The 19721-nt window shown below is 44.3% G+C and overlaps 2 protein-coding genes across 2 annotated transcripts; one reads left to right on the forward strand and one right to left on the reverse strand.

Annotated features, from left to right (window-relative positions):
• Positions 1 to 362: 362 nt before the first annotated feature.
• Positions 363 to 6254, forward strand: Gkn2 (gastrokine 2). Its single transcript, XM_051203319.1, has 6 exons — positions 363 to 431; positions 2169 to 2222; positions 2588 to 2725; positions 4339 to 4449; positions 5089 to 5245; positions 6093 to 6254. Exons 1-6 carry the CDS (start codon positions 420 to 422, stop codon positions 6173 to 6175), a joined length of 555 nt encoding a protein of 184 aa, XP_051059276.1. The 5' UTR covers positions 363 to 419; the 3' UTR covers positions 6176 to 6254.
• Positions 6255 to 10189: 3935 nt separating this feature from the next.
• On the reverse strand, positions 10190 to 19300 carry LOC127235996 (gastrokine-3-like). The gene is made up of 6 exons (XM_051203386.1): positions 19037 to 19300; positions 13834 to 13887; positions 13538 to 13672; positions 12184 to 12291; positions 11037 to 11178; positions 10190 to 10284 (listed from the first exon to the last, which is right to left on the reverse strand). The coding sequence occupies exons 1-6, from the start codon at positions 19298 to 19300 to the stop codon at positions 10190 to 10192; spliced, it is 798 nt and encodes a 265-aa protein (XP_051059343.1).
• Between the last annotated feature and the right edge of the window lie 421 nt (positions 19301 to 19721).

Genomic DNA, 19721 nt, shown 5'->3' on the forward strand with positions numbered 1-19721 from the left:
ATATCCAGATAGATTCAACAAGCTGGGCAGTGGTGAAGAGACCCTGAGTGAGGCCCGGAAGTATTAAGGACTTTACACTGGGGAGAGGGGCTAGCATGCTCCTTCAGTGTCTGTGTGGGAAGAGCAAGTGTCTGCAGTGTTGTTACAGGGTGGGAGCCCAGGCTGGGCAGATAAGCAGGGAGTGTTTGCAGAGTGACCAATGGGGAGTTTTCAGAACTGACTAACAAACTTCCCTGATACCTGGGATGTGGTTAGGTCTCCGTCCTGATAAGGGAATTTGCTGGGGTGTGTCTGAGATACAGACTTGATCTTTTCTGACATAACCACTCAGGAGAGAGATTTCCACATCTTAAACCGATATAAAGGTTGGACACTGCACAGGCACCCACACTCACTCCAGCTCCTTCTCTTCAGGCACAATGAAAACCCCTGTGAGTATCTGTTCGTGTTCTCCATGCCCTCGCTGCTGCTGCTGCTTATACCCAATGCTCTGTGGATCTCAAGGGTTTTAGACAAACACTGTGCACCTCTATACTTCTGGGATTGAACTAACAGTGTTTGGGGCGAGAATAATGTTGAGTATTTGTGTGTTCATTGCATATATTTCTTACCTTTACTCAAAATGCATAACAAAAAATGGAAATATGTAGAGATTTTATTTTGGAAGATGTTTAATAGTAATCCTTTCTCACTGCTTTGTGAGGGGTGTAGGAATTTGAGAGCAATTGCATTTTTCATCTGAAAGAGAAGTGGTACAATGTCTGTTAATAAGAATGATAGCAGTGACCCCCAAAGCCTACTGAGCCCCAGGTTTTGTCATGGACAATCATCTCTGCTTGTTGTGCCCAGTGTGCAGCAGGTATTGTTGCCCCTGGTTGTGAAGTTGAGGAGACTGAATTCTCCAAATCTGTAAATGTGGGATTCAGGACATGGTTTCTTTGTCTTGAGCTCTGTGTGCTGTAGTAACTAGGTAAACTTAAAGCAGCCAGAGTGCCCTGGTGTATAAACTCTTTATTAAGGTAAAATGAACCTTTAGTGAGTCTATTTTCCCCATCTGATACCTGATTCCATGGCTCCACCCTGAGTGTTCAGATACAGGATGGAATCCCTCCCCCAGCTGTTTTCACTCAACTAATAGAGACAGCTACACACTAAGTGTCAACCCTAAAGTGACAAAGACTTTTAAATGAACAGTGGCATTTCCCACTGCCTTTTGATTTCCCAGAAGGAGATCTAAGCCTGCAGTACAAATTTACTGCCACCTTGGTGTGGCAGGAGGGATCTGGGAGCTGAGGACACTGCCTGTGCTCTTCCTAGGCACCCACTGAGATGGTTAGTTGACTCACGTGTCCCAACTTCTAGTCTAGACCCACTAAATAGAACATGCAGGAGTGTCTGAGCCCCAGAGCTGCCTGCGGTGGGGTGAGGGAGCCCCGGGAAGTAGACTGTGGGGCATCTGCATGTAGGTTGTTGTTGCAGTTTCCCTCCATCCCAGGAGCTAGATGTGAGGAAGTGTGGCAAAGGATGGTAGCAGTCCCACAGGCAGTTCTGGGAAGCGCCTGCCCTTCCCATGATCTTCCTCCTACACACCAGTAGCTTAATTGGCAATAGAGTTCACTGTGATGATCAGAAGAGAGAAGACATCTGCTGATGATGACAGGTCAGACTTGGAAACACGGACAGCACAGCATCAGAGCTGCATCTGTGTAGGCTCATGGCCTGCTAGCCCTGCTGAGTCCTTAGCACCCTGAGATGTGGGCTGTGGGAGCAGACGGATGTCTTCCTTGTGGTAAAAAGGTTATGTTCTAAAAAGCACACTGGTTTTAAATGGCTCTTTACCTCAGTCTCAAGAGATTGACATTTCCCCCTTAGATTAGAGGACATAACTTAGCCACTAATTCCCAAAGAGGGTGTGATTTACACCAGGTTTTCCCCTGGCAAGAGAGTCCTTCTCTGCTCACTTGCCCACTGTGTGTCTAACAAATTACACAAACTCACCAAGTGCCTGCTGAGTGGGAAAATTGTGTTTTCTACCTTTTACAGTAGAAAAACAGACTTCTGGCCACCTATAATAGCTGGCTGTTGTCCTTAGATGCCCATCATCTCCTACTGACCTCCCTCACCCCCTCTTGAATGACTACCCCACATAGAACTGGTGTGTTTTTCAGGTGGCATTTCTGGTGCTGCTGTCCATCTTTGGAACACGCTCTCAGGCAGATGAGGTGAGTTGGCTACTTAGAGCTGTGGGAGAAGATGAGAGCTATGAGAGATCCAGCTGTCCCAAGAACTGGGCATTTCCCGTGTCTTCACTGAGATGGAATCCCAGTGATGGGAAAGATGAAATGGGTATCTGTTTCAGCCCCAATGCCTTCATAATGCAACCCACCACACTAGAATGTGTTGAGTCACATTTTCCCTGCAATGGCATCGCTTCAGATCTCTCATGCATAGTATAGTAAACCAGTGGGCAAAGCTTTTCATGGGCTTCCAGTGAACTGTCCAGGGAAAGTTTTATCCCAGTGAAAGAGCTGCTTTTCAATGCACACCATTTATGGAAAACTTATTCTGTCTCTGTTGTCAATTCTAGGTTTTTAACATCTTCACCCCAAGCAGCAATGGTGGCAGTGTCCAGGAGACAGTGACCATCGACAACCAGAAGAACACTGCCACCATCAATATCCATGCAGGGTCATGCTCTTCAACCACTATTTTTGACTACAAGCATGTAAGCAGCAAAGGGAACTGTAAGAAGTAAGGGGGCGTGGTCAGTGCCACAGAAGGACTATCTCACTACAGGGAACTTTATATAAGATTGCTTTTGTAAGGGAGGGGTCAGCTATTTTGTACATATTCAAATTATACTATCTATCTTTATATGTCCTTAAAATTTTCCTCACTTCTTCCTTTCCCTTTAAATAATCAATCAAGCAATTAAAACCATCTCTAATAAAAGGAAATATACATTTCCTCAACAGTGATGATGTTGTCCCTTTCCTGGTCCAGACATGGACTGGAAGAATGATCAAAGCAATGCTTAGACCATAAACAGGAAAGTGAATATTGGGTGAATAAATGAGAACTTTTGATACAAAACATACAGAAAATGAGCTGAAACTTAGAACAATGCACAAACTTAAATTATTTCTGTTGACCTTACAACATGATACTTGTTATAAGGCCTTCCCAGTGTTTGCTACTGGGTAACAAGTCTTAGAAACTTCCTCTGAAAGCTTTTTGTCCTCCATCCATTTACTGATTTGGATTAATTTACTAATTTCTTCCTCCAGCACTTATTATGGGCTGCCTTACCCAGAGATACCCAGTGTGGACACCAACAATGGGTGTCTGAAGTTGTTTTTTCCTTTTTCTTCTCAAAACTACCCACATGCATTCTTTTTAGAACTGCTGGGAAATCCATGCCACTTTTTGAGTGTACAGGCTTTGAAATCTTCAACAGGAAGTGCAACTAAAATTATCTTTAAATAGATCTAATGGAAGTCCCAAAAGTGGCTTTTTAAAAAAATTGAATTGTGGGGACTTTGTTTAAACCCTTCCTCTCTCATCAGCCTCAGAGCCTCAACCTATTGTTAAATTTTAGATACTAGGAACTTTTGAGAATTAAAAAATAGGAAGTAGGATCTTTTCTAAGTATTTGAAGCATCACAGAAAATATCCATTCAAGGTCAACGTGTGGTGGACTATAATTCTTCTTCATGTCAAACTCCCCCACACCTGCATTCTTCAGCTTCCTCAGTCCTCCAGCTCCATGTGGTGGATAGAGTCTGAGGTAGAGAAAGATGGAAAAGAGGAAAAGGAGGGGAGAATAGGTACAACATGTGGGAAGAGGCTAGGTGTAAGCATGCCTAGAAGACTTCTAGAATATCGAGCCAGGTTGAGATGTTCTATGTCTGAATTTTCCAAAGGGAAAGCCTCTAGTCATTGTGGCTACTGTGTACTCAAAATGCATCATGAAATGGACTGTAAACATCATTGGATCTGAATTTAAACAGCCACATGTGGAGTCATTATGGTGTTGAATGATATAGTTCTAAAGGATATTGTAGTTATTCAGGCTAGACAGAATGTGAAGGAAGAGGCAGAGAGCTATCCCTCCTCAGTCTTGTAACCCACTGCTCTAGACTTTGATTACAAAGTACAAAGCATATATGCCAGCTTCGTAGATGTGCAAAAGAGAAGCAGGGAAACAAAAAACTCCATAGGAAAGATGAGTGGACAGAATTTCAGACTGACAATGACATTAACTCATAGTGAATACTCAATCCCACCCAATCAGAGTCCCCAAAACTTCAGGGTGAGTAACTGCTGTGGCTCCCTCAGGGTTACATTGCATCCCGGGTACTTTCCCGAAGAGCCTGCTACATCCTCAAGATGGACCACAAAGCCATCCCTGCTCTGGACAAACTCCAACGGTACCTCTACGAGAAGCAGGTAACTTAGGATTCCTTGGAAAGTCTGCTCCTGAGCCAGCCCATGCTGCTGCCTACAGAGAGATGTGAATGAAATGGTAGACCATAACTTATATTTCCATGCGTATGATGCTTAATTTTTAATGTGTCTTCACATTTGGGGGAAGGAGTAGAAGTTCATCTTGGCTCAGTTTTCATCAAAGAGCCCTGAAAACATGAACTTATAAGAACTTAAATGAACTGTCTTTGGAGAGGGGGCTGATGAACCTTTCTTCTTGGAGGTGAGATCTAAGATGCAGGGTTTGGTTGAAAATGGAGTACATTTTTGATATTCAAGGATACAAAGACGCAGGCAAATAGTGCCAAAATACAGAGTCTTCACACAGTGCACTGAGGCTAGATACCTAGTTTTGACCCTGTCTACACCACCCCATCTGTGGCTCCCCTTTCAGGAGATTTACCTCCTGTGGGTTCACTGCAGTGAAATACTGTCGGTAAGAATGAGCTTTTCCTCCAGGCAGAGTAGTCACAGGAAGCCATGACTTAAAATCTCTGAATGCCCTTTACTTAACCACTGGAAGGAGAAAGCCATTCACAACTTAGAGTAAGGTCCACCGGGCTCACCAATTTCTTTAACACTGTTCTCTGTTACATCATGTAGACAATGAGCACCATGGACTCTGGAGAGTACACCTGGGTCAAGTACAACCCTTTGAAGTCTCTGTTCACAAAGGTGGATTGGTTCCTGTTTGGGTCACCTATTGAGCAACTGTGCAAACACGTCCCTCTGTATGAGGCAGAGGTGGTTACAAAGCCAAGTGAGTACTGAGGAAGCCAAGCAAGCTCTGGAAGCTGCTGTAAGCCATGCAATCGTACGCGGGCCAGGTTGAGGGGGGCAACTGGCTGAAATACACATAAGTGTAAACAAGACTTAGTTAAGTTTACTTTAGGAGTTGAAATCCTACTATGTGAATGAACTGTTCCAGATGTCAGGAGTGCAGAAACGGGCAAAACTCTGCCTCCAAGGAGTTCAGTGCAGTGGGAATGTGAAGGAGTGAAAATGACAAATGGGTCAGGAAGGGTCCCTCAAGGAAAGCCCTGGGAGCCCTGTTTCCCACATGTAAGTGCTCCATGTGAGAAAACACTTCTGAAGCATCTTTCAAACGGTATTCTCTGGAGATGTTTAGGAGTATTGCCAGGATCTGGCATAAGTGGTCCAGGGAAGAAAAGGTAAAGTGAGTGGACAGGCAGGGAATGGTAGTCAGGTGTCACAGGGTGCTGTGATCATTGATGAATTTTGGGCTGCCTATGGCAAAATGTCCAGAACTAGCGGGCAATAAACTCAACAAAAGGCATTTGTCAGAGTAGTAGCAGGTAAACAAGGAGCTGTTAGCATTTACTGTGCCCAGAAAGACAGTGTTTAGAGAGGCAGGGGGGAATGCTGTCAGTGCAGAGCTGCACAGCATCTACCAAGATCTAGCAGACCAGCACTTGCAGAGTTGTCAATCTTATGTAAGTTACTATTATTATTATTATTATTACTATTATTAATAGTAGTAATAATATAGTTCTGACTAAAATCTTGGTGATATGAAATTACAAGATTAAATTACTGCATTGAAGTGTATTTTAAATACCATTTCTTTATATTTTTCTCATTTCTAGAAGAGGTAGCCACTGGAGCCTGTGCAAAGGTTGGCATCCTGGGGATCTTAGGAATCTCCATCTGTGCAGGAGCTCACATTTAAGATGGTCCATCAGCTGACTTCATCTTTTCAAAGAAATACCCCTTTGGTTTCCACTCAGAAGCCAACATTCCATCTACTTATGTCAACAATAACACATAAATGATATATTTACAGATAGCTGTGTGTTTGTTCCTTTCATGGGCACAGTGGAGAGCCAAGAAATGTTGACCTTAGTATATACAAGGACTTTAAATACAATGTATGAAAATGTTCAGATGATAAACCGAGCCATGTGCGATCTAACTGGTGGGCTACAAGCCTCCATTTCCTTGCAGCTGCTTACAGACTAGCTGCCCACCTGTGATCTCAAGACTCAGACAGCAGGCTTGAGCAGGGATTTGGGTGGCAATGGCTTTGACTGGAAAGAGGGTGGCACTGGCATACTCTCATCAAACAACTGCACTGTTCTAATGAAGGAAGTTCCCTCTTCTGACCAATGACTAGGCTTTGACAGCCTTTTAGGGCTCACTGCCTTGGTCTATGCTACCAGCTTGAAGATGTGGTCACTGCCATTGCCAACTCTCGTACACACCACTAAGTTGTTAGCAGGGTTTGCTGCTTATGCTGAGCCAGGAAACCTCCCTTAAGGAGCAGCGCAAATCTCTGCTTGTCTCTAGCAAAACAGAGACACCAGAGAAAAATGCTGCTACCAAGACTTGCTTGTCTCTTTTCTGTTGTTTCTAAAATCCCTTTTTAAACTTTTGTCAAGTTATAAGTGAAAGTTCTCAGGTCCCACATTGTAGGTGCCATTTTGTTACAAGTCGTTTTCCCACCAGTCTGGTCCCATAGCCGCACTGGCCCCAAACAACACACAGAGACTGTATTAGATATTAAACTGTTGGCCTGTTACTAGTGTTTTTTATTGACTAGCTCTGTCTTAAATATTAACCCATTTCTATCAATCTAAGTGTTTCCACATGGTCTTATGTTATTGGAGAGAGGATCCAGACCTCTTCTCTCTCAAGTATCTACATCTTGAATCCTCTCTTTCATCTCCCAGAATCCTCCTTGTCTCCTAGTCCCACCTATCTAGGTTTCCTACTTTCCAACAGTGCTTTATTTGTCAACCAATAAGAGAAACATATGTACAGAATGACATCTCCCATTTCATATCTGTTGCAGTTGAGGGTAAGCTGAGCATCTTATGTATTAAGCCTCAGAAAAGGAGGGGTTCCCAGAGCTGGGTGCTTGATAGCAATTAGATTCTTCTCTGCCTCTCAGCTGTAATCTTTCTGTGTCAGCCTCCTCATTCTCATGACTTTTCTGCATGAAAAGAGAGACCCAGCACCATGGTCTGCCACAAGGTCCCCATTTCAGCTTCATTTCCAAAGAGACAGGGGTTTCTCTTCATTCTGGTTATGAGTTGGTTTTAGTGCTAAAGCCTCTAGAGATGACCCCAACTAGCTCCATGGCTGAAATGGGAGGCTTGGCACAGAAAGACCATTAGCATTTACAGCTTCCTTGGGGGTATGCTCATATGATTCCTCTTGCTTTAACCATATTGGTTCCACTTTGAAAGCAGAGCCATAGGTCTGCTTCCTCACATTTCTGTTTCTAAATCTCCCCTCCCTTCTAGGGAGGCTGGGGCCCTGCTACAGTTCTTCATAGTTAGTCCCTTCTAAGAGCTAAGGAAAGTAAATGTCAGCCTTTGAACTACAGGGTGCTCAGGCCCAAGGCCCTCTTTGAGCTATGAGCAAAGAGGATGGAGCCTGGACCAATGATCACAAAAGGAAAGGAAGATCAGCCATGCATGGAACCAGCATGCAAAAGGAGTCCTTGAGGAGCCAAGATCGGGTGGAGGGCTAGATGGGACTGTTACTTCCTACATGTTCCTCCTCACAGCAAATAAAACCCCATGTGTCATATAGACTCATTTGCTCAGCTAAGGGGATTAAAATGTATTTTTTCATAGATGCTGGCATTAGAAGATGTAGACCCCAATATTTCATTGCAGAATTACCTGGTAGGATTATTGACTTGGTGAATGAATTTGGTGTTATTTGGGCAAACAAAATGAATGCATGGTGAACTAAAAATATCAATATTGAGCAATACTTATGGTTTCTGATAATGATGACATAATTTAAATCAGTCCAGCTTTTCTACCATTACAGTTGTGCACCTGAGCAAAATATGAAAAATGACTTCTAAAAACATGGGGATGAATGACCCTTACAGAGAAAACCTAGGGAAAGGATCACTTATCTGCTGCTAATCACAGATGTCTAATATTCCTCTTCAAAAGAGGCTCACTGACAGCCCAAGTCTTCCTCAGTCCCCCTTTTCCAGCCAGCATTAGCCCAGGCTATGTGAGTAGAGGCTAAGCATTCCCTCTGTTTATTCCTTCAGTTGTAGGGGACTAAGCATGATCTGTCAAGTTAATTTTCAACTGTATATGACTTCTCTCCTGTCCTCAGGAGATGAGCCATCATTGCTGTCACAGCCAGAGAAGGTCCTATCCTCCAGCAATGTAAGGACAGATGGTGTTCAACACCCTGAAATGCACAGTATGGCTCCACAATGAAGAATTTTATGGCTCAAAGTGTTAATAGTCAAATGTGGAGAAAGTCTGAGCTAAGTCAGTCCTGTTTCTCCTAAGTAAACAAGATCATATTTTCTCTTAAGAAAGCAAGGAGTAGATTGGCCTTGAGTGGTTAGGTGACCAAGGCTATGACCAATAACATGTAGGCAGATGTTTCTACATGAGACTTCTGGGAGCCATATTCTTTCCATATAAAGAAAGACAGATTCATGTGGCTGGAAAGTCTGTTCTTTGCTTTTTCCTATTCTCCTTCCAGAGCTGCCTTGGCCATGTTAGGGTCATGAGGTAACAATCTCAGAAAGACCAGGTCAGGAAAGCAAGGGCTGTGCCTCACCTTAAGACTAAAAAGAAATTTTGATCTATTTTCAACATTTATCATACAGCTCAATGAAAAGGGAGCCCTCTGGGCTGCAGCAATCTCTGGAAATGAGCTGCCATTCCTGCCAGGACAACAGTCCTGAGGAACTTGTGCTCTGGCTCTCTGATTGGAGCCAGAACTGGAGGCCTCCGGCTCTGATTCTTCCACAGAGCTGAGGAGACTGTAGCCATGAACAACTGTATGTGTGTGTGTGGGGGAGTCCCTTGCTGGGGACAACAGAGGTCTGCTTTGTGAAATAGACCCCACTCTAGAAGGAACTTGAGTTCCCAAGGGTCAGGAGTGATGGGGACAGTTAGGTGACACCACATGGGTGGAGGGGCTAATGATAGGGACAAGGCTCTCCTCTCAAGGGGGGGACATTTATAGAATGAGGGCTAAATATCTGGATCTTTATTAATTTGCAATGGGGACATTTATCTAAGAGACACTGCTCCTGGCTTAGCATTCTAGAAGGAGGCTCAAATACTACTCTATAGGTTGTTACTTTGCAGCTGGGCCGGCACAAGAAAGAGACATCCCAGGAGCCCCAGGCCTAGTTTTCAGGAGATAAGTTCAGCCCCAAGCCTGACCACCCAGATTGGGTGCCATTGGTGGTTTGTTCATTTATAGCCAAAACTTTTCAAGGGATAGACTAAAGACACTCAGAAATGAGAGACTCTGGTGGAGCCACCTCCATGCTGTAGTATGCTCTGTGTTGCACATGGCTGGCAGTGCACAGAGGATGAGGGAGCCTGCGAGGATGAGGGAGCCTGCGGAGGATGAGGGAGCCTGTGGAGGATGAGGGAGCCTGCGGAGGATGAGGGGCCTGTGGAGGATGAGGGAGCCTGCGGAGGATGAGGGAGCCTGCGGAGGATGAGGGAGCCTGCGGAGGATGAGGGAGCCTGCGGAGGATGAGGGTATCTGCTAGACCAGTGACATAGAAACTTTATTATGTCTTCCTAGAAGGTAGAAATGCCCTTACCCTCCCCTCACCTACCCATTACAAAGCTAGTGCTGTGTGGAAAGCCAGAAGGCAGAGGACTGGGAAGAGTTGCTTCCCATAGGCGGCGGCTGGAGCAGGCATGTGCAGTCTTCACATGGCTGACATAGGGGCTCAGAGCCCAAGGATCTCACCACAGATGGACAGTCCCATGAAGGAGAGAATCTGGAGCTCAGAACAGAAGTCTGGGTCCATTGCCAGGGCGGTGCCTTCAAGAGGAGGGAACTGCACTTTAGAAACAAGGCCAGAGTCATCCAGTACATCAGGCCTGCGTTGTACAGATGCTCAGGTCAGCGCAGGCCCACCCTGGCCCCTCTCTACAGTGCCTACAGTAACTACCTTCCTTTCTTCTTTCCTTTCTTCTCTCCTTCCTCTCTCCTGCCCTCCCTCCCTCCCTCCCTCCTTCCTTCCTTCCTTCCTTTCCTCCTCCTTTATTATACATTTTAATTCCCTGGCCCTGCATGTTCTGTTTCTCTCCTGTACCCACATGTTTTAAAGAACTCTGGCTTATGAGGAAACATAGACTAAGGTGTAAGCCATGTGCTTACCCTACTAGCTAGGCTCTTCAGGACACTGACCCTCCCACCCCAGCAGGATTGCCAGTCATCAACTATTCTTTCCCTAGTGTGAAAACTCTGTCTCCAGTTGACATGAGAAAGAGTAGAACCAAGGACTCTAAAGTCATAGACCTTCCCCTACCATGGGCATGGCAAAGCTTGAATCAGGGCAGGATGTCCATCAGCCATCAGATCCATGAGGAAATGACTGGCCTTGGCCTTCCTATGAGCCCCATATGGAATCCCCTGTACCAGCAGGGGAACACACACCCCAGGCCACACCGACTTTCCTTGCACTGGAGAAGCGATGGAATGGGCTGTCATTACAGCTCACTGATAGGTCCAGTAATTCCTCCTGTGTCTTTTGATTCACATACCACCTTCTTTTTGCCCTTTAAACACACCTTCTTTTTGCTGCTGGGCAAAGTAGGTGGGGACTGCTCTGCACAGGTCCTTGACAGGCATTCCATATTGGGCCAAGTTTTTGACTCGGCTGGGTATAACGGTGTAGGTCAGTCCACGGGAGGGTGGGTAGTGACCAGAAGCCTGGAAGAAGGGGCATCTCAGATATGACATATCAAGACTTGCTTTCCTCTGCATGATATTATACCAAACCACAAGAGGGCGAAAGCAACTCTGGTAAAAATCTATGAGTCCCAGTGGGTTTTTTTTTTTGTTTGTTTGTTTGTTTTGTTTTGTTTTGTTTGTTTTTTCCTGTTAGCCTTAGATGCTTTCTGAATCAGAACCAGAACAGAGAGTAGTTTAAAACATTTGTTACATTTATGTCTTATCAATTTAGATGAAATGGACACCTTTAACTTCTCTTTTAGAGATTTATGCATTTTAATTTTATGTGTATGAGTGTTTAATTAAAGTTACAGACTGATGTGAGTCACCTTGTGGGGACTGGGAACCAAACTAGGTCCTCTGTGAGATCAGCAAGTGCTCTTCATGTCTGAGCCATTTCTCTATCCCAACTTCTTTTTTAAAATAGTATTACTTTAGAAAATAAAAAAATTAAAAAATAGTATTACTTTAACACATTTCTTCCCTAGAGGTAGCACCGCTGCCCCCAGTCCTGAGTGCTGTTCAAACTTGTTGATATTTAAGCAAAGTTTGAGCAGATTCCATGAGTTTCCAACTTCTTCCTGGTTTTTAATTTATTTCTATTAACAGTTCTGTCTCATTTGAGAGTTTCAGCATTCTTGGGATTAATTGTAATTAAAGATGATGGTGATAATATGATAACTGTGTATGGGCATGTCCATGTTTGTGGGGGGGTCAGAAAAATAGGAAGGAGAGAAGGCAGGGGACATGAAATCATTACATCCTACCATTTGTCTTCTCTGGCATAGCTTGAGCCCATTGGGAATGAGGTCATTGATTCAACTGTGCCTTACCTTGATTGGGCCACTGATGTCCTCAAGTTCTTTGCATATGATGTGATTTCATGGCATGAAGAATAGGTATGGATGAGTGAGCCCAGGACACTGGCTATGAGCTGGGAAACCCCATAGCAGATGTGTATCAGAGAGAACTGGATTCACTCACCTGTTTGCCCAGGGCCTGAGTAATTTCATCCAAACTTGGGAAGACTGCTAGGTCCATCTTGGCCAGGACACAGGCCATCTTACCAAACAGTTTAGCTGCCAGAAGGTCCTTAAAGCAACAGAGCAGAAAAATGGCATCCGATCAGTCTCAGTACTAACAGCTGCTCCACTCAGGTGTCTAGACCCTGCTAGTCTGACTGCAATGCCAGACTCCTCAGCAATGCTGCTCCCTGGATGCCAGAGCACGGCAGCATCAGGAGCAGTGTGGTACTGAGCCCCGCTGCTCTCCTTTGCTCCTGATGGCGAAGGCTTTCTCTCTCAGGGTGTTCCAAAATGCTAACAGAAAGGTGTGTATGCCTGATTGGGCAGGATGATAATATAACAATATTGATGACCTTAAGGGCCTGGCCTGCTACTCAACAACTCTTGGGATCCTCAATGGCTTCCCTGAACCTCGGTTACTTTATCTGTAAATCAGGAGGAATAGCCTTTCTTCCATGGAGTTGTCATGAAGTTGATGGGAGAGCTGAGATTCCTCACTGCCTGGGAGAATGCTGTGTGGCTCTCTGGAAACCCAAGGCAGGCAGGAGGCCTGAGTCATGACCATGGCATTTGGATTCTAGAGCTAGGTATGTCCTGGATGTTCCTTCCTTGTGGTATATTATTTGTTTTCTTTCCTGGCTTAGATGGGAGCTGCAGTTTGCTGTTGCTGAGTCTGAGCCCCAACACAGCTGTTAAGATAAACCTCTAGTGATAGTTTTGCCTTCCTTGCGCCACCTAGTGGTCAACAGTGGAATGCTGTGTGAGGAAATTTTTACTTGGGATACAACAGCAACCATCAGAGGCAATCAATCTGTAAACCTTCTGTGAGGATTCAGGAGATCTCCTTGGGGCATTAGGAGTAGGGAGGTGAAGAGAGAGAAAGTGCTCAAGGAAGAGACATGACAGGAATGTGACATCTGGGTAAGGACAGTCTGTGTAGCCAAGGGCAGAGTGTGGGAGTTTTCTTTGTTTCTTCCTTGAAGGTCCCACTAGGTAGGAGAGGCAGCTGTTGGAGCTGTTTTACAGATATGGTAACTGAGGCATGCCAGGCAGAAAAAATATCTCTGTGGCCATAACACATTCTATTAAAGTTCCACCAAGGCACAGGATTTCTCTTCCTGGTCATGTGTCATTCTACTGAAGGAGACGGTAGTTCATAGCAATATTCCTTTAGAAGTTGACATTAGAATATGGAGTTAAGACAAAATAGCATCAGCCTCATAGGAGGACAAGAAAGATGGAAAGGCACTCTGGTGCATTGGGATCACACAGGAGTCCCTTTGGCATTGTAATAAGCGTGTTTCACATCTTACACTCTTGTAGTCCACGATTCCATTCCATTCACTCAAAACATTGTTGTCTTGGATGCTGACGATACCTAGGAGGGCATCGACATGGATGATCTGGGTTCCCACAGAGCCATCCATAGGATGACTGTCACTGGTGTTCTAGAAAAGATCAATCAGCAGTGGAAAAAGTCAGTGGCCCCAAGTGTCTACCCTTATGGGGTTAAGGGGGATTCCCAAGACATTCCAACCTTGGTTGCTAGCTTTGAAATGCTTGTGCTAAGAAAGAGTCAGGCAGACTGGGTCCTCTCCACCATACTCACCATCAGGGCCAGAGATGGAACTAGAAAGATGCTCACAAGAATGGAAGATGCAATCTGAAATGAAACACAGTTCAGTGCTCTTTATCCTTAGCCTCGAATGAGCTTGGACTCCAGAGTCTGCCTTATGGGACAAATCCTTCTGATGAGGGTTCACAGCTCTCACCTCTGCTCATCCCTCCAGGGCCCTGAGTGTGGCAGGAGACCACAGTTTACCATACCAAACACGGTATGCCCACTGCTCCGGTGACAAAGCTTTATCAGTCATTCAAGGATACTTCCTGTGTGGCTTCCAGTGTCAACCACTGGGACAGATTTAGCCAGCCTTAGAGACTCTGGTCAGCACACAGGACAGAACCAGCCTGGGCTGTGATAGCACAGGTTCCCAATTTTCCTTTGTGCACCATCCCCTCTACTTCCATGACTGGACATGCCCTCTGTTCCAGCTCTTCACCCAAACCCCAATGCTCACATTTGGCCCTGCTCCACCCCCTGCGCCCACCCTCCACCCCTTTGGGGACTGACTTCCTCCAGGTTTTTTTTTTCCTCCAGAGTCTCTTACCTTGTCTAGTAAGAAAAGATACCACCATTCACACACTATTTTGGGGAAAATTATGTTAGATTATTCCTGGGCTGGGGCTGGAGAGATGGTTCAGTGGTTAAGAGCACTGATTGCTCTTCCAGAGATCCTGAATTCCATTCCCAGCAACCACATGGTGTCTCACAACAATCTATAATGATATCTGGTGCCATTTTCTGGCATGAAGGTGTACATGCAGATAGAGTACTCATAAAATACATAGATCTTTAAAAAAATATACCTAGGCTTTAAACTGAGTTTCTCATTTCCTCTGTGTGCTGTGCCCTGACCATTGAGGGAATTCTCCGTATCAGTCATTAATTAAAGAATTGGGGGCTGGGATAAGTTAGCAATAGTTTATCATATATTTAAGGCTCACCCATCTCACCTGCAGCCATCATGTCAAGTGGAACTGACAAGATCTTCCCTTCTCTGTGCATCCATGTAAAGTCTGCATTCATTTTAATAATAAAAGGCAAGCTACACCTCAAAGGCAAAGAAAACGGCTGTTCTACAATATTGTTATCATCACAGTGCAATGAGACCTGCCACGAGACAGGGGAGCTGCAGAAGGCAAGACTGCTTTATTAGATGATTGAAAGCTGGGGGGGGGGGGCGCGGCAGCCATGCATGCCTTTAATAACAGTGCCTGGGAGGCTAATATAAAGGATTTCCAAAGTTTGAGGCAAGTCACAAGGAGTGCAAGGTGGCCTGAACTACAGAATGAGACCTTGTCTCAAAAAGTCCAAAGGAACAAAAACACACTATTTCAGCGGGTGCCATATATATATACCTCTCATTTTTTCACCAGCAATTCATAAGTAAGAAACACCACTGAAGACGGGACTCTAAAATGTGTGTATCTACCTAGCCCTGAAAGAATCTTGACCTTTAAGAAATTAAATTATTGATTCCAGTAGAAAACACCATTCACTCAGATTCTGCAAAATAGACAATTGCCAGCAGAAGATCACATGCCAAATCATAGTTTGAAAATTCTATTTGGGTTGAATTTGAAGAGTTCCTGGGGGAGGGGAGAAAACAGACCTCCTTGGCTATTTTGACTCTGAAAATATAATCACCCACATTCAAAATTAAAAATGTACTCACAAGGTGTTTCATGTTGTCTCTCTTGGGCTTTATGCAATAAAGGATTTTCTATGGCCCATTGACTTCCCCAGTCCAGTTTATATAGCTCCCAATCTCTCAGGTCTCTATATGATAAGGGACTTTGGGAGTAGCTATCCAAGACCCAGAACCCATAAGGGGGGGTGAAGCTAGTTATATGATTAGAGTTATCGTTTTCCTCTACTACCCCTGAATGTTTTCTTTCTCCCAAAGCCCTACAGGTTCCAAGGCAAACATCAGATAAGAACAGGTCTTTGTGGTTGGTGTGTTCATGACTTTAACCCTTATACAAGGAGTTGCCAGCTGGAGACCCCCAAAAATGCTCATGATACAAAACCAAGATACTCGCCACTTTTACTTCTTGACTTCTGAAAAGTATTTTTTCCTAATAGTGAGGGTGGTTTAGAAGAAACCTCATAAAACCTCAAGAGACAAGCTGAACTATAAGGTTGGATTGATTGACAAGCAATCTGATCCCTTCATCCAAACCTAGTCTACACGGTTTACTGCTCTCTGTCTCCACCAAGCTGACCTCTGTTCATTGCTTCAACACTCACTCTGGCAGATTTAGCTCAGGTCCCAAAGAACTCTCTGATGTTCAGTCAGTCCTTCTGCATGGCTCTTCTGGCTTCTCTTCATTTCAGAGCACTTTCTCCATAAAAAAAGAAAAAAGAAAACAAAAACCATTTGATTAGCCCGAGAACTACTGAGACATGAAGAATCTGGCCTTCACACAGTAACAATTCACACAGTAACAGCAATGCAGGTGTTTCCATGCAGCATATTCTCTCAAACTCCGACAGGTGTTAGCCTAGATATCTGGATGAGATTCAATTCCAAAAGGCCAGAATGAATCAGACATTTCTTCTGAGAGGAGAATGACACAGATGACCCTAGGCACCAACATGACCAGAGGAGGGACAGTCCTGACTGGGCACAGTTCTGAGCTAACATGAAAATCCCAACTCCAGTGTTCTCAGTACTTATAAAACACTGCATGCTCAGCCACCACTGAGTCAGTTAAATAGATTAAAGAAGATTAAAAGGAAATATAATCACATGTGTTTATAAGTGCCATGGAACTTACAAATCATTGTCACAGTCATGATTTCAGTTTCTTGTTGCCAACCACATGCATTAGGAGCCATTTTGTAAACCAAGATCAACTCCTGCCTCTGCACAGCTAAAACTTGAGTTCAAATCTCTGGACTCCAAAGGCTCAAATTATGCATTTCTTTCCAACTGCATTGCCCTTTGGAGTTCATTTATATCAAGCTGCAGATTGAAAAAGGGCAACGGAGCCAGGTGTAATGGTGCACACCTTTAATCCCAGCACTCAGGGAGGCTGGCAGGGGCAAGTTTCCATGCCTATGTCAGCACCCAAGGTCTTCTGTTATAGGATTACTATGTGAACAACTAATTTTGCTGTAGTTTCTCTTCCTGAAAATGGGGACCAGAAGCCCTTCAACAGGCATCTGCAGAGAAGAAACCAAACTACAGACAGCTATGTCCTAGAGGGAGAACCAGTAGATGATCCCAAAGGACGTTCCATTCTGGAAAAATCCGAGAGGACACCTAAGCAGGGTTCAGATAGCCAAGAGACTCTAGTCCACAAGAGATGTGGAGAAAGGGCCTTCAGGGCTCAGAAAACCTGCAGAAGTAGAATTCCTCATCTTCTCCAGAATCTGTCATGAGTGGGCTCTAGATATGGGAGGGTCTGGCAGTCATTCAACTTTCTCCTCAAATATTCAGTGAGACCAGCTACTGGGTTTTTGATCCCTAACTGATTGGAGTCACTGGTGACTGATGGAACAAGATTGGATATCTTCACAATGAAATAAAAGGGAGATGCCCAGGACCCTGCAGCTGCCAGCCAGACATGGAGGAAGTGAGGAAAGTAGGACACACAGAATGAAAGAAAGGTAAAAAGTCCTGAGGCAAAGCATAGATGGAGAGAAACAGATTAATTTAGGTTATAAGAACTAATAGGACAAGCATAAGATAAGGCCAAGCATTCATAACTAATAATAAGTCTCTGTGTCATGATTTTGGAGCTTGTTGGTGGCCCAAAAGAAAGCCAGCTACTGTAAGGTTTTTCCTCCCGCCGCCAGTCTTGTCCCGCCGCAGCTGCGCCAGCCCCATATAACGCACAGAGACTCTGTATTTGATGTTATGCTGTTGGCCAGTTACTTGTTTCTTATTGGCTAGCTCTGTCTTAAGTATTAACCCATTTCTATGTATTTCCACGTGGTCTTACCGAGAGCGGAGGAATGGCGGTTCTATTCTCTCCAGACTCTCCATCTTGGCTCCCCTTACTACTTCTTATTTCCTCCTTGTCTCCTAGTCCCTCCTATCTTCCTTTCCTATTGGCCAACAGTGCTTTATTCATTAACCAGTATGAGAAACATGTACAGAATGACATCTCCCATCAAGCTACATTTACCTCTTGTCTCTAGCTTCTTTCTGGTCATCACATCTGGCCCTCTGCCTTCCCCAAGTTCACCTTTGGCTTTCCTGGCTAGCCCTAGTTTGTGATTGGAAACACCGATTTCTTCTTTTGCTGCCTTCTTCCAATTAAATTTGAACAGTATCCTTTCCCCCAGCTTTCCCTCATTCCCAGGCAAATATCTTCTTTGTAAACATAGTTCTCTTCCTTCAACCCTTATTGCATTTGTTTCCACTGAGTCGTATTTGTTTGTATAGTTGTCTAACCAGGCCATTAAATTGTACACCAATGTCACTGCCAGCTCCATAAAGTTAGCAATTTTGTTTTGTTTTCGGATGTAAATGCAACATCAAATATTTAGAACAATACCTACCCCCAGAGGAGGTATTTGGGAATCCATATGCTAAATGGTTAAACAAATAGGTTTTATGTGAGATGAATTACCTGTCTGTCCTGCTTAGTTTTGTTTTCCAATGTGGCACAAACTAGAGATATCTGGAAAGAGGAGCCTCAGTTGGCCTGGGGCAAACCTGTGGAGCATTTTCTTAATTAGAGATTGTAGGAGCCTAATGTAGGCAGTGACACTCTTGAGCAGGTTGGATGGAAAAGAAAGCATGCTGAGCAAAACCTGGACAGCAAATCAGGAAGCAGAACTCCTCCATACTCCTCCATGGCCTCTGCATCAGCTCCTGCCTCCAGGTTTGTACCCTGTTTGAGTTCTAGCCTTGACTTCCTTTAATGATGGATTGTGATGTGGAAAAGTAAGCAACCCCCCCCCCCCCGTTTCTTTTGGTCACAGTGCTTTATCACAGTAATAGAAACTCTAAGGCACCATCTTTATGTCTCCTGGAGTTCTTAGCAGTGTCTGGTAAATAAAATGGAGCAAATATTTGTGTAAGTCAAAGGCAAATAATGGAATCAATTATTTAATGACAATGTGAACAAAGAAGGCAATTGAAATCTGAATATAACATCCCTCTTTGTAACCTCCAGCTACAGTTCAGTTAAGGTTATCTGAGAGCCATCATTAAGATTTTTGTCTGTAGCCTTGCGGGTAGGAGGTGAAGGGGAAAGGCCAGGAAGGCCAGGAATCTGCAGAGCTGTTTGCCTTTTATCTTGCATCCTGGAGCACTGGCAGGAGCCAGACTTCTTTGCCGGATCCCTGGTGCTGCGTGGTGTTTGCTCAGTGCACTTTGATCTTCTCCCTGATGCACATACTGGCTGCTGCAAACAGGAAACTTCCTCATCTGTGCTTCGTATTTTCCAGATTCAACCTGGATGCTGCTCTTTTCACCTTTGCAAACCTGAGTGGTCATCACCAGTGAGGCTTTCCCACGTTATTCATGTGTACTGCTCCCTAGTTTATCAAGGGTGCAATTCACATGGCCACCAGCACACTGTTTGCTGTTTCTGTTCCAATCAGCACTTTTCCCCACAGAGTGAGATGCACAGTATATCTTGCCTTCATACATGTGCCACTTGTTTTGTATTCCTGTTTATGTTTATGTGTCCTCCATGAAGCTCCTCCCCCTGCATGCAGAAGCCTCTGGTAATTACAAGTATGCTTTCTTTCTATAAGAGCTTGCTTATTCAGCAACTTTTGTGTCTAGAGTATTTCCTACTTAGTATGTTTTCAGTTCATCCATGCTAACATCTTTATTTGCATTTTATTAATGAAGAGATATGTTTAAAACATTGTCTGTTGAAATGTGAACTTGTTCTGTGTGAGTACTAATA

Source organism: Phodopus roborovskii, unplaced genomic scaffold, assembly GCF_943737965.1.
Source record: "Phodopus roborovskii unplaced genomic scaffold, PHOROB, whole genome shotgun sequence".
Taxonomy (NCBI): domain Eukaryota; kingdom Metazoa; phylum Chordata; class Mammalia; order Rodentia; family Cricetidae; genus Phodopus; species Phodopus roborovskii.

Bases quoted from the DNA above. Each gene is read 5' to 3' on its own strand.
- Gkn2 (XM_051203319.1), top strand. The intron at 4,450-5,088 runs GTAACTTAGGAT...TACATCATGTAG, and splicing joins GGTACCTCTACGAGAAGCAG to ACAATGAGCACCATGGACTC. The intron at 5,246-6,092 runs GTGAGTACTGAG...TCTCATTTCTAG, and splicing joins AGAGGTGGTTACAAAGCCAA to AAGAGGTAGCCACTGGAGCC.
- LOC127235996 (XM_051203386.1), bottom strand. From the start codon at position 19,300: ATGACCACTCAGGTTTGCAAAGGTGAAAAGAGCAGCATCCAGGTTGAA. The intron at 13,888-19,036 runs GCAAGGCTACAG...GTTTCATTTCAG, and splicing joins TTCCCCTTCACCTCCTACCC to ATTGCATCTTCCATTCTTGT. The intron at 10,285-11,036 runs GTGTGTTTAAAG...CTCCTCTTGAAG, and splicing joins TGCCCAGCAGCAAAAAGAAG to GCACCGCCCTGGCAATGGAC.